Source organism: Carcharodon carcharias, chromosome 9 (assembly GCF_017639515.1).
Source record: "Carcharodon carcharias isolate sCarCar2 chromosome 9, sCarCar2.pri, whole genome shotgun sequence".
In the NCBI taxonomy this organism is placed as follows: domain Eukaryota; kingdom Metazoa; phylum Chordata; class Chondrichthyes; order Lamniformes; family Lamnidae; genus Carcharodon; species Carcharodon carcharias.
The window spans coordinates 19,884,507-19,899,604 of NC_054475.1; the positions used below are offsets into that span (position 1 = coordinate 19,884,507).

Genomic DNA, 15,098 nt, shown 5'->3' on the forward strand with positions numbered 1-15,098 from the left:
TGCAGGAAATTAATGATTAGAGAGTTTGAAATATAATTTCAATGAATCTCCTTATATTAGCTTTTCTTATGCATGTGTACTGCCAGCCATGTCTCAGTGGAGGCACTCTTGTCAGAGTCAGAAGGTCATGGGTTCAAGTTTGACTCCAGGGATTTAAGAACACAATCAAGACTGACGCTTCAGTGCAATATTGGAGTAGTACTGCACTGTTGCAGGATGATGTGCGGCTTGGAGGGGAACTTGCAGATATTTGAACTTCCCATGTGCCTCCTGCTCTTGTCCTTCTACATGGTAGAAGTCAGGGGTTTGGGAAGCGCTGTCAAAGAAGCCTTGGTGAGTTGAAGTGCATCCCGTAGATGGCACACACTGCTGCCATATGGCGCTTGTGCAGAATGAATGAATATTTAAGATGGTGGATGAGTTGTTGGTCAAGGGGACTGCTTTGCTCGGATAGCACTCAGCTTCCTGAGTGCTGTTAGATCTGCATTCATTCAAGTGTAGAATATTCTATTTCACTTCTGACTTGTGCCTTATAGCTGATGGAAAGGATTTAGGGAGTCAGGAGGCAAGTTGCTCACCAGAATATCCCACCGCAGAGCTAGCAACTTGAGGACAACTAAGGATGGGCAATAAATGCTGGCCCAGCCAATGAAGCCCACATCCCATGAATGAATGAAAAAAAAACTGAGAGACAGATTCTGTTAAGCTTTTCCTGTCTACCCTATCTATGCCCCTCATAATTTTATACATCTCAATCATGTCCCTCCTCAATCTCCGTCTGCTCCAGAGAAAATAACCCCAGTCTATCCAATCTCTCCTCATAACTAAAACTCTCCAGCCCAGGCAACATCCTGGTAAATTTCCTCTGCACTCTCTCTAGTAAAATCACATTCTTCCTATATTGCAGATCCCCGAACTACAATTAATACTCTAGCTGTGACCTAACCAGCGTTTTATACAGTTCCAGCATAACCTCCCTGTTCTTATACTCTACGCCTCAGCTAATAAAGGCAAGTATCCCATACACCTTCTTAACCACCTTATCTACCTGACCCGCTACCTTAAGGGACTGGTGGACATGTACACCAAGGTCCCTTTGATCCTCAGTACTTCCCAGGGTCCTACCATTCATCGTGTATTCCTGTGCCTTGTTTGTCCTGCCCAAGTGCATCACCTCACACTTATCCAGATTAAATTCCATTTGCCACTGATCAGCCCATCTATATCCTCCTATAATCTAAGGCTATCCTCCTCACTATTTACCACCTCACCAATTTTTGTGTCTTCCGTGAACTTACTGATCAATCCTCCTACATTCAAGTCTAAATCGTTTATATATACCACAAAAAGCAAAGGACTCAACACCGATCCCTGTGGAACCCCACTGGACACAGGCATCCAGTCACAAAAACACCCCTCGACCATCACCCTCTGCTTCCTGCCACTCAGCCAATTCTAGATCCAATTTGCCAAATTGCCTTGGGTCCCAAGGGCTCTTACCTTCGTAATCAGTCTTCCATGCGGGACCTTATCAAAAGCCTTGCTGAAGTCCAAGTAGACTACATCAAATGCATTGCCCTCATCTACACACCTGGTCGCCTCTTCAAAGAATTCAATCAAATTAATCAGACGTGACCTCTCCTTAACAAAACCATGCTGACTGTCCTTAATTAATCCCTGTTTCTCCAAGTGTAGATTAATTCTGCCCCTCAGAATTGCTTCCAATAGTTTCCAGATCTCGCTACATGTAGACACGGACTGCTTCAGTATCTGAGAAATTGGGAGCAGAACTGAATACCGTGCAATCATTTTTGTCACCTCATTTAATATCAGGAACCAGTACCATGATTTTGTCCTGACATCTCTCCAGAGATTTTATCTCCTTTATGTTTTGGTGACCACAACTCAATTCAAAGTCAAGGGATGACCTAACTGGAGTATGACTTCCTCTGTCTAACATTCTACAGTGTGGTTTGATAGTTTTATTTGTTTTCTGAAATATAACCCATATCAAAAAATCAATGCTGAAAGTGGTTTGGGTTTTCTAATCAGCTGAATCAAAACATTTCAAAGTAGGATATAATAGCAAATCAGATGCAAGTTTCAAAATGCAGAGGAGAATTTCTTGAAAATCATATTCAGAGGCTTTCACAGCAATATCCTTAGACAGGATAGAACAGCAGGGGCTTTAAGCCAAATTCATATTTGGGATGATTTTGCAAATCCAAGAATCCTACATGCGCATAAACTGAGATTTGACATCCTTTAAAATGAATGATCAATTCACAGCCTACACACCCACAATTTCCCAAGGTACACACGCTAAGTTGTTGTTTAAACACCAGCTAATGGAGTCACCACAGTATAGCAAGTGTTTTTTTAAACTGTGTTATTTATAATTAGAATGGTGTTAAAAAGATAAGGATTGTCCGTAGATTTTATTCAGAGAAGGTGTAGCTAACAGGATAATAGGAAAATACTGTGGATGCTGGAAATCTGAAACAAAAACAGAAAATGCTGGAAAAACTTTCAGACCTGCTGAGTTTTTGTTTTTCCTGTTTTTGTTGTAGCTAACAGGAGTTTGATAACAATGAGTTGGAATATAATAGGCCAATTTTTCTCCTGAGTTTTGATTCCACAGTACTAACAGCCTAATTACCATTATTCAGGTGGGAATCTTCATGCCAAGAGCAATTATTCTACTGTATGTGGAATCCCAGCTTAGTATGGGCACTTGCACCTTGTGTTCAAACATGATTATTTCCAATAGGGATTGATCGATAGTAATTGGGTGCATAAATCTTGACAATTTCCTCTCCTTAACCTGAGGATTAAAGAGACCAGAATACCACCCTGGCTATGATCAGTTTACTCAGCACACACCAGCAATCAAATAGACAATTTTTTTTTTCTGTTTAATTCTACTACACCAGTTAGAGGATTTTTTTTTGATTAACACTTAATATTCAAAAATTGATTTAGCAAATAAGATAAGATTTATGAGAAATGGCAGGTTGTTGCATCAACATACTAGTGACATTGAAAAATGGGGACAAGTTCATGCACATTAATCCTTACACAAATTACCTACCTTAACCAAGCAGTCAGAGAGATGGCTCTTTATGCTTAGTCCCTCCCACATAGACAACTGTAAAAGCATGGCAGCAAACTAAATATCAAATTAAAGTCTGCATAAACAGAAACACTCGATCCCAGTGCAGTCTACTCATTATACAACTAGTTGGAAAATGATCCCACTTTAGGAAGGATAATACAATATATCCTGTGAATATTGAGAAGGGATTCAGAAGCCTTACCTGTTCTTTGCTGTAATGTAGGACATGATATTCTGATTGAAGAACTTCAAAATGAGTGGAATGCAATTAGCAAAAACCAGATGCTGTGCCATGTGTTCGAACTGCAGGATAATAACAACAGATGATCAGGTTCAACATCTTCTCAATGCTGGCAAAGAAAACAAAACATTAAGTAAATCCATTTTCACAGCTTTCTTGTAGCTTGGCTGGTAAGTGCACTCTCCAGTCTAATGGAGTTGCAGAGTTGCATAGACAAGGAGATTCTAGGCTCAATCCCTTGTTCGCACATAAGGAGATTTTTAAGCATCAAAGGCGCGTTTTTAAATGAAATTGGCTGTTCAGCCAGCTGGTCTCAATTGCGGTACTGGTCAGAGGAGCACATATGGCTTTATACAATAGCTTGCTCACATTCAGCGTTGAGCACAGTTTTGCCTAATCAGCCACAAGCTCCTTTCCTTCACCTTTGCTTCAGTATATAACTTCCAAAGCTCCTTTTAACTATGGTAACTTTATTTGGAGCTGAAACTACCAGCAACAGTAGTATGTTGTTGAATTAGTAATCTGGAGACCTAGACTAATGATCCAGAAACACGAGTTCAAATCCCACCTCGGCAATTGGAGAACTTAAATTCAATTAATTAACAAATTTGGAATAAAAAGCTTGTATCAATAATGGTAACTAAAAAAACTAAAGGATTGCCATAAAAACCCATAGGGCTCACTAACATCCTTTAGGGAAGGAAATCTATATGTGACTCCAGACCCACAGCAACGTAATTGACTCTTAACTTCTCTCTGAAATGATCTAGTAATCCACCTAGTTGCATCAGAGTTAAAGTTTTAGGTCGCTCTGACAAGGGGTCACCGCTTAAGTATTTTTGAGGGGGAATCTGGAATGTTTGAGAAGCACAGCCGGAAGTCTAACAGCTCTTCAGATTATTGGGAATGGGTGGGGTGAGAGTTTCAAAAATTAAAAATTTTTCTGCTTCTCCTTCAACCTGTGCTCACAACATCCTCAGACCCTCTGGTATGCATAAGTCCCAGAGCAGGTTTCTTCAGGCATCTTTTTGTTGGGGTGCCCAACAATTTTAAACTTTGATACCTACATTGGGACCATGGAATACCACTTGCTTCTCATTTTACAGTGTAAGAAAGAGATAGACTACATTCTTTTAGCACCTTTCATAGTCACACAAAGTCTCAGGCTCTTTTCAACCAATTCATTACTTATGATGCATAATTTCACTACCTTTGTCATGCAATGATTAATTTAATAATGACCGATTAAGCTGTTTTAGTGATGTTGGTTGAGCAATAGATATTGATCAGGACACTGGAGAAACTAGCTCTTTTCCAAATAGGGTGATAGGATCTTTTACATCCACCTGACAGGACAGTGTGTTTCAATTTAATGTCTCATTCAAGAGGCGGCACCTCCAACAGTGCAGCACTCCCTCAATACTACACTGAAATCCAGTCTGGATTGTGTGCTAAACTCTCTGGCGTGGGAATTCAACTCAAGACCTTCTGACTCAGGGGGGTGAGTGCTACTCACAGAGTCAAGATGCACGAGAGAAGAATTCAGATTTCTGGGTTAATGGGATCAGTAATATAAAACTACAGGGTAAAAACTAGTATGCAGGTACAGATACAGCAAGTAATTAGGAAAGCTAATAGAAGGTGATCATTTATGCAAGGGAAATTGCTCACAAAAGTAGGGAGGTTGTGCTTCAGTTATACAGGGCAATGGTGAGACCACATCTGGAATACTGTGTACAGAATTTGTCTCCTTATTTAAGGAAGGGTGTAAATGCATTGGAAGTAGTCCAGAGAACGTTTACTAAACTAATTCCTGGATTGGATGGGTTGTCTTTATGTGGAAAAGTTGGACAGGTTAGGGTTGTATTGCTGGAGTTTAGAAGAGTCAGAGGCAACTTGGTTGAAAAATATAAATGCTGAGGGGGCTTGATGGGGTTGATGTGAAGAGGATGTTTTTGCTTTTGGGAAAATCTAGTACTAGGAGACACTGTTTAAAAATAAGGGGTCACCCATTTAGAAGAGGTGAGGAGAAATTTCTTCTCAGAGGGTCATGAGTTTTTGGAACACTGTTCCTCAAATGGCAGTGGAAGCGGACTCCTTGAATATTTTTGAGGCAGAGATACATAGATTCTTGATAAGCAAGGGTGTGAAAGGATATCGGGGTAGGTAGAAGGTTGCAATCAGATCAGCCATGATCTTATTGAATGGTGGAACAGGCTCAAAGGGCTGAGTGGCCTACTCCTGCTCCTAATTTGTATGTTCGTACAGCACAGAAACAAGTCATTCAGCCGAACCAGTACATGCTGGCATTTATGCTCCACTTGCCTCCTCCCATTCTTCCTCATCTAAATATCAGCATAATCATCTATTTCCTGTCCCTCATCTGCTTATCTCACCTCCCCTTAAATGCTTCTCTACCTTGAGCTAAACCTACTAGCGAGTTCCACATTCTCACCACTCTCGGGCGAAAGAAATTTCTTCTGAGCTTTCCCATTTGATTTCTTGGTGACTCTCATATACTGATGGCCTCTAGTTTTGTTCTTCTCCACAAATGGAAACACTATCTGTAGCTACTCTACCAAAACTCTTCATAAATTTTTAAGAACATTATTCGGTCACCACTCAGCCTTATATCATGAGAAAAGAGACCCAGCCCATTCATCCTTCCCAGATAGATATAACTTTGTAGTTCTGGTATCATACTTGTAAATATTTTTTCAACAATCTCTTCAGTGTCTCTATATCCTTTTTATAAAATGTGATCAGAACTGTAGGCAGTACTCTAAATTTGGTCTAACCAAGGCTTGATATACATTTAGCATAACTTATTTACCTTTCAATTATATCCCACTTAGCGCTTATTAAACGTAATAGTTTTAGGGGCAAAGGCTATCTTTATGGCATGCACAGACTTCATCTGAACTAGACTAGGATTACTGTCTTCTCAGGGACAGTCAGCATTGCAAGGGTGCTAAACAAATATAACAGAGGGAACAGAAAGCAAGGCAACACGGACAAGGATTGTGGGAAAAGAAGAAGAGAAAAACAGATTAGAAGGATGAAGTAAAACGCAAATTAGCAAGATTACCAAATACACTGAGGTTTGAAATAAAAACAAAGGCTACAAACACACAATAAATCATTCAGCATCTGTGGAGAGAACAATGAGCATTTCTTGCTTGTAGCCTTCTTCAGACTAAAATTATAAGCAACATATTAATGGAATCAGAAATAGAAGCGGGGAGGGGAATAAACAGGCACAGTGGGATGATGCAACATCACCTTACCAAAGTAATAAAAGAAACACTGAATGAATTCCAGACATGTGAAAAGCAAATGCAGTACACGTCTAGAAAAAAAGTGAGAACACAAGGGATGGAAAACTAAAGAAAAACCTGGATATCAGGTTTTAATTTAAAACAAAGGAGGTTACCATAATCTATTGGAGCCAACGCTGATCAGAGAAAGAACCGGTTAATGAGGCACAGCATTCCTCTGTAGCAAAATCACAGTACAGTATGCTTACAGTGCAGGAGGACATTCAGCCCATCGAGTCTGTACTCGCACTCTGAAAGAGCATTCCACCTAGTCTCACTCTCCCGTCTTATCCCCGTAACCTTGCACACTCTCTTTTCAGGTAGCAATCCAATTCCCTTTTGAATACCTCGGTCAAACCTGCCTCCATTATCTTTTCAGGAAGTTTGTTCCAGATTCCAACCACCCTCTCGGTGAAAAAAATTGTCTTCACATCACATTTACTCCTTTTACCAATTATTTTGAATCTGTGCCCTCTAGTTCTTGATGTTCTCTTGAGTGGGAACAGTTTCTCACTATTTACCCTGTCCATACCCTCAGGATCTTGAATACCTCTATCAAGTCTCCTCTCAGCCTTCTTTTCTCCAAGGAAAAAAGTCCCAACCTCTCCAATCTATCCTCATAGCTACAGTTCTTTATCCCTGGAATCATTCTTGTGAATCTCCTCTGTACTCTTTCCAAAGCCTTCACATTCTTCCTCAAGAATGATGCAGTACTCCAGATGAGACCTAACTAGTGTCTTATACAAGTTCAATATGACCTCCTTACTCTTGTACTATTAATAAACCCTAAAGTAGTAAATGCTTTATTAACTGCTCTCTCAACATGCCCTATCTGCAATGACCAATGTACATACACACCGAGGTCCCTCTGTTCCTACACCTCTGAGAGGCTCTCCCTTTATTTGGGACTGTCTCACCATACTTGTCCCACCAAAATGAATCACCTCACACTTCTCTACACTGAACTTCATCAGCCACTTGTTTGCCCAATCCACCAACATATCCATGTCTTTTTGATATTCAAGACTACCCCCATCACAGTTGATGACATTTCCAATCTTCGTATCATCTGCAAGCTTTGAAATCATGCCCTGCGTACCACAGTCTAGGTCATTAACATAAATTAGGAAGAGCGAGGGTCCCAACACTAACCCCTGGGGAACTCCACTACAAACCTTCCTCCAATCTGAAAAACAAACATTTATCACTACTGTTTCTTGCCACTCAGCCAATTTCTTATCCATAACCCAGAACTTTGCTCAAGTCTGTTGTGTGGCACTGTATCAAATGTCTTTTGAAAATTCATATACACCATATCAACAGCGTTTCCCTTACCACCTGCTCTGTTACCGCCTCAAAAATCTCCAGCAAGTTAGTTAAACATGATTTACCCTTAACGAATCCACGCTGGCTTTACTTAATTATCCTGTACTTGATTTTATCCTGTACAATACTTTTCAGAAGTCTCCCTACCACTGAGGTCAAACTGACTGGTCTGTAGTTGCCAACTTTATCCTTGCACCCCTTTTTGAAAAAGGGTGTAACATTCGCAGTTCTCCAGTCCTCTGGAACCTCCCCTGTGTCTAAGGAAGACTGGAAGATGATCACTAGTGCCTATGCAATTTCCACTCTCACTTTCCTTAGTACACTTGGATGCATCTTATCCGGCCCTGGTACCTTATCTATTTTAAGTAAAGATAGCCCTTCCAACACCACCTTCCTCTCAATTGTAAGTTTATCTAGTGTACAAGTCACCTCCTCTCTCACCTCGGCCTGGGTAGCATCTTTCTCCTTTGCAAAGACAGGTGCAAAGTACTCGTTCAACACCTACGCTATTTCTCCAGCCTCCACATGCAAGTGTCCTTTTTTGTCCCAAACTGGCCCTATTCTTTTATCACCCTTTTATTATTTTGCTTATAGAAGACCTTGGGATTCCCTTTTATGTTTGCTGGCAGCCTTTTTTCATACTCTCTCCTTACTTTTCTTATTAGTTTCTTCACTTCCCCTCTGGTCCTTCTATATTCAGGATGATTTGCCATTGCATTTTCCACCTGACATCTGTCGTATGCACACTTCTTCTTTTCATCTTTACTTCTATTCTTCCTTTTCACCTTTACCTCTACCTCTCTCATCATCCAGGGGGCTCTGGGTTTATTTGTCTTACCTTTCCCCTTCAAGGAAATATACTTTGACATTGCCTGCAAGACTTTTTCTTTAAATGTGATCCATTGGTCAGCCACTGTCTTTTCTGCCAACATTTGATTCCAACTCATTTGACTCAGATGCATTTTCATCCTATGGAAGTTGGCTTTCCCCCAATTAAATATCCCTGCTCTGGATCGTTCCCTATCCTTCTCCATGGCTAACCTAAACCTTATGATACAATGGTCACTGTCCCGTAGAGGCTCACCCGCTGCTATTTGATCCACTTGGGCCAACTCATTCCCCCGAACCAGGTCCAAAACTGCATTTCCTCTCATTGGACTGGAAATACACTGCTGCAGAAAATTATCTTGAACACATTCCAGGAACTCTCGTCCCTTTGTACAATTCTTATCCCAGTCTAGATTTGAAAAATTGAATTCCCCCTTACGATTACTCTATAATTCTTGTGTGTCTCTATAATTTCTTTACAAATTTGTTTCTTCACCTCCCTTCCGCTAGATGGTGATCTATATACTACAACAATCAATGTTAGTCCACCTTTTTCATTCCTTACCAGAGATTCCTTGACCCTTCTGGAACATCTTCTCTCTCCAGTGCTGTAATGCCATCTTTAAGCAATATTGCCACTCCACTCCACCTCCCTACTTTTCTTCTTTTCCTGTCTCTCCTAAACACCTTGTACCCAGGAATATTTAACAACCAGTCCTGCCCTTCTTTGAGCCAGGATTCTGTTTTGGCAATATCATAATTCCTTTTGTCAGCCCTGTGTCAGCAGTTCAGCAATCTTATTAATCACACTTTGGGCATTCACATACATGCACATTAGCCCTGATTTAGGCTTTTTTACTTTCCCCCTCATTCTGACCCCATGTAATGGTTCACTATTGCATACTCTAATTCTATCAAACTCTCCAAGTATTCTATCTATCTTGATATTACTCTCTGATACGTCCTTGTTATCAGTTGATACTTTACTACTTCCCACTGCCGTTTTTTCTCCTCTGCACTCCTAAAGTTCCCCTAAAGTTCCCACCCCCCTGCCAATCTAGTTTAAACCCTCCCCAACAGCACCAGCAAACCTCCGCATGACAAAATTAATCCCAATCCTGTCAAGTCCTGCATGACAAACGGCAGAAGCAGCATGCAATAGATAGAGTTAAGTGATCCCAAAACCAATGGATCAAATCCAAGCTCTGCAGTTCTGCCACAACCAGTCAGGAATTGTGGTGGACAATTAAACAATTAGCTGAACGAAAAGGTTTCACAAATATCCCCATTCTAAAGGATGGGGGAGCCCAGTCCATCAGCGTAAAGACAAGGCTGAAGCATTTGCAACCATCTTCAGCCAGAAGTGCCAAAAGAATGATCCATCTCGGCTTCCTCCTGAGGTCCCCAACATAACAGATGCCAGTCTTCAGCCAATTTGATTCACTCCACGTGATTTCAAGGAACAGCTGAAGGGATTTGGGTGTCCCATTGCATGGATCACAAAAGATTAATATGCAGATGCAGGGAGTAATAAGGAAAGCTAATAGAAAGTTATCGTTTATTGCAAGGGGGATTGAATACAAAAGTAAAGAGGTAATACTTCAGTTGTACAGGGCATTGATGAGGCCACATCTAGAGTACTGTGTACCGTATTGGTCTCCTTATTTAGGAAAGGAAATGCATTGGAAGCTGTTCAGAGAAGAATTACTAGACTAATACATGGAATGGGTGGGTTGTCTAATGAGGAAAGGTTGATAGGCTAGGCTTGTATCTGCTGGATTCTGGAAGAGTAAGAGGCAACTTGATTGAAACCTTTAAGATCATGAGGGATCTTGACAGGCTGTACGTGGAAAGGATGTTTCCCCTTGTGGAAGAATAGAGAACTAGGGGTCATATTTAAAAATAAGGCATTTAAAGCAGAGATAAAAGAGAATTTTGTCCTTTCAAAGGGCTGTATGTCTTTGGAACTCTCTCTTGTTTACTGTCATTAGTGTATATAACGTTATTGGAAATTATTTTTTTAAATAGAGGTTTAGTCTGTGGGTGTGTCTGTGTGTGTCTTAATTGGATTAAAGCCAGCTAGTCTGGCTGCTTTGAGGTATAGTAGTTTTGAGATGTAAACAGAGGTAGAGGTACATTTGCAATATGTTGAATAGAGCATTCAAGAGTGGGAGTGAAATCTTGCACCTAGCTAGGAGACATCAAGCAATGTTTATATTAAATTGGTACTATGGAAGGAGTTCAAAGGGCTGGTGATACAATGAGAACTTACATTCAAAGAAAAGTGCTGGGTATAACAGAAAGCAACTTTGTGTGTGTACAGCAGAGTCATGTAACATCAGAGCAGCTGTAAGCCTACAACTGTCTGCTAAGGAACCAAATTGAAAGGAGCCTCATTTTGAATTCTTAAGGTGAAAATGCTTTGCCTGGTGTCTGGTTCAGTCCATTGTTTATTGTTGCCTTAGTGGAGATTAATTTGGGAATTTGTTAGAAGTTATGATAGTAGTAATTTGTAGCCATGTGTATATGTTTAACTTATTGTAAATTAATAAAGGTCTCATTTAGTTTGATATTAAAACCTCTCGAGAACTGGTGGTCTTATTACTGAATTTAGTGAATATTCCTGAATTTCTCAGACATACCGATTAATATATAGGTTATGACAGTTGTTTTAAATTTCCCTCTGGGATTTTAAATACCAGCCTTTACCAACTATTGTGTCATAACACTTACCACATTTGCCATATCTTTGCCCATGCACTAAACCTATCTACATATGTCTGTAGCCTCCTTATGTCCTCTTCACAACTTACTTTCTTATTTTTGGGTCATCAGCACGTTTGGCAACCATACCTTTAATCACTTCATCCAAGCCGTTTACATGAATTGTAAACAGTTGGGGTCCCGGCACTGATCCCTGTGGCTCAGGGCAGTGTCAAAGGCCTACTCCTGTTCCTATTTCTTATGTTCTTGTGCACTTCGAACTGCCTCCAATGCGATTATACCCTTTCTTCAATAGTGAGACAAAAACTGTACACAGTACAATAGATGTGGTCTCCCAACTGCCCTGAACAGTTGTGGCAATTCCACAACAGGACTTGCTTTTGTACTCCATCTTCCTTGCAATCAAGGTCAACAGTCCATTTGCCTTCCTAATAGCTTGCAGTACCTGCATGCTAACTTTTTGTGATTCATGTATGTGGATACCCGGATTGCTATCCTATGGTGTCTCTCCATTTAAATTGCATTCTACTTTTCTATCTGCCAAAGTGGACAACCTCCAGGTTCCCACATTTTATTTCATCTGCCAAATCTTTGTTCATTCATTTAGCCGTTTGTAGACTCTTTGTAACCTCCTCACAAGGTGCTTTCCTACCTATCTTCATATGGTTCCAAGAACAGCAGGAAATTATTCCTGTGTCCTAGCCAATATTTACCACTTGCTCAACGTTATTAAAAAAAGATTATTATTACAGGGGTGCTCGTTACGCACAAATTGGTTGCTGCATTTCCTATTGTCCATCCCCAGTTAAGTTGACAGCATTGGGTCAATCATTTGTGTGGAACTAGGTGTAGCAGGCTCCCTCCCCGAAGGACCAAGTTAACCAGTTGTGTTTTTACAACAATCCAGCAATTTTCATGGCCATTTTTCTGGTGTTAGCAACAAACTATCAAATTCTGAGTGTTCAATTTCCCCAACAAGCTATAGAGGAATTTAAACTGATTACCTCTAGGTGGCTGTCCAGTAAAGTAACTACCAGATTTTATGAGTTGGGTGTGGAGTTTAAAAGCGAAGGAATAATGCTGAGTCTTATAAATCATTAGTTAAGCCGCAGTTAGGTGGTGTTCTGGGCATCTAACGTCAGGAAAACTTGTCGTGAAGAGGATGCAGAAGTTCACTATGACCCCAGGGATGAGGGTTTAAGTTATGAGGAGAGACCAGAGACACTGGGGCTCACTTCCCTGGAGCAGAGATGGTTAGGAGGAAGCTTGTTAAAGGTGCTCAAAATTGTAAGCTTTTAATATGGTAATCTGGGAAGTTTATTTCCTTTGGTAAGTGAGACATAAATTTAGGGCCACCATAAACAGGATAAAGGAAAAGGTTTGGATTCTTTTTAATGCAGGGCTAGTTTTTTTATTCATTTGTGGGATGTGGCCATATAAGAAAGGAGGAGAGAGAGAAAACAAACGACTGTAGACCAGTTAGCCTAAGATTAGCAATAGGCAAAACCCTAAAATCTATTATTAGGAGAGTGGTAATAGGGCAATTAAAAATTCACAATATGATCAAGCAGAATCAAAGATTTATGGGAGGGAAATTCTGTCAGTTAAATCTGTTATAGTCTTTTGAACATGTAATCAATAAGATGAATAAGAGGAAATCAGTAAATGCAGCAATTTTAGATATTCAAAAAGCAATTGATAAGATGCCATACGAGAGGTTATTACACAAAATTAAGACTCATGGAATTGGGGGCAAATACTAGCATTGACTGTGGATTGGTTAATGGACGTAAAACAGTAGAAATAGGGGGTAACTTTCAACTTGACAGGCTGTAACTAGCAGGTTCTGCAAGGGTCATTATTTGGGCCTCAGCTATTTGATAGCTAAATTACTGACTTAAATGAGAGACTTAAGTGTGGCATATCGAAGTTTTCTAACGATACAGAGTTAAGTGGAAAGGAAGCTATGTGGAAGATGCAAACATGCTGCATAGGGATACAGCGAGGGTGGGTAGGTGGAAAAGAACGCAGCAGATGGAATACTTTGCGACCAAACGTGAAGTTACCATCTTAGTAGAAAAAACTCTTAAAAAATTATTTTTTTTGAAGAGAGAGAGAGACTGGGAAAAAATGTGCATTAGGATATAGGGTCCATACATGAATCACAAAGTTAACATATTGGTACAGCAAGTAATTAGGAAGGCAAATGGTATGTTAGTTTTTGTTACAAAGAGATGGGTGTATAAGAGTAAAGGGGTCTGACTACAATTATGTAAGGTCACAGCTGGAGTAGTGTGCGCAGTTTTGGTCTCCTTACCCAAGGAAGAATATAATTTCCCTACAGGGAGTGGAACAAAGTTTCAACTAGACTAGTTCCGAGGTTGAGGGGATTATTGCATGAGGAGAGATCGAATAGACTAGCCCTAAATTCCATGGAGTTTCGAAGAATGAAGGTGATCTAATTGAAAGGGGTTTGAAAAGGTAGATGCTGAGAAAATGCTAAGAGGAGGCGATAGCGTAGTGGTATTGTCACTGGACTAGTAATCCAATGCTCTGGGGACCCGGGTTTGAACCCCGCCACAGCGGATGGTGGAATCTGAATTCAATACAAATCTGGAATTAACAATCTGATGATGACCAACTGTTATAAAAATCCATCTGGTTCACAAATGTCCTTTTGGGAAGGAATCTGTCATTCTTATCTGGTCTGGCCTACATGTGACTCCATGTAAAATGCCTTCTGAAATGGCCTAGCAAGCCAGTCAGTGGTAACAAACTGCGACAGAGTCACAAAAAAAAGAATGAGACTGAGATAGTCACCAGAAATGACAATGGGAAACTCAGCCCTTTGCTAACATTGCTGTCTCAAGGTTTAATCAAGCAACAGCCTGACATAGTCATGGAAATATACCTTACAGATAATGTCCAAGACACCACCATCACCATCCCTGGGTATCACTGTGGTGATCAGAGTCGTTGTGGAGACAAAGACTCGTCTTCACATTGAGGGTACCCTCCATCGTGTTGCGTGATATTGCCACCATGGTAAATAGCATAGATTTCGAACAGATCTAGCAACTCAAGACTAGGCATCCATGAGGCGCTATGGGTCATCAACAGCAACAGAACTGTACTCTAATACAATCTGTAACCTTATGGCCTGGCATATCCATTACCATCAAGCCAGGGGATCAACCCTGGTTCAAAGAAGAGTGCAGGAGGGCATGCCAGGAACAGCACCTGGCATACCTAAAAATGAGGTGTCAACCTGGTGAAGCTATAACACAGGACTACTTATGTGCTTTTGCTTTTGGATAAACAGCATAAGCAGCAAGTGATAGACAGGGCTAAGCGATCCCACAACCAATGGATCAGATCCAAGCTCGGCAGTCCTGCCACATCCAGTTATGAACGGTGGGGGACAATTAAACAACTCACTGGAGGAGGAGGCTCCACAAATATCCCCATCCTCAATGATGGAGGAGGCCAGCACATCAATGCAAAAGGCAAGGCTGAAGCATTTACTACAATCTTCAGCCAGAGGTGC

At 40.6% G+C, this 15,098-nt stretch overlaps 1 protein-coding gene across 3 annotated transcripts in view; it reads right to left on the bottom strand.

The window, feature by feature from the left end:
• strip1 (striatin interacting protein 1) overlaps positions 1 to 15,098 on the bottom strand; it is a 127,145-nt gene that overhangs the window by 27,122 nt on the left and 84,925 nt on the right. For all 3 annotated transcript variants that reach the window (XM_041196357.1, XM_041196359.1, XM_041196358.1), the window contains one exon: positions 3,318 to 3,418. In XM_041196357.1, the coding sequence (XP_041052291.1) occupies positions 3,318 to 3,418 (101 nt within the window). The remainder of the gene's footprint in view (positions 1 to 3,317; positions 3,419 to 15,098) is intronic.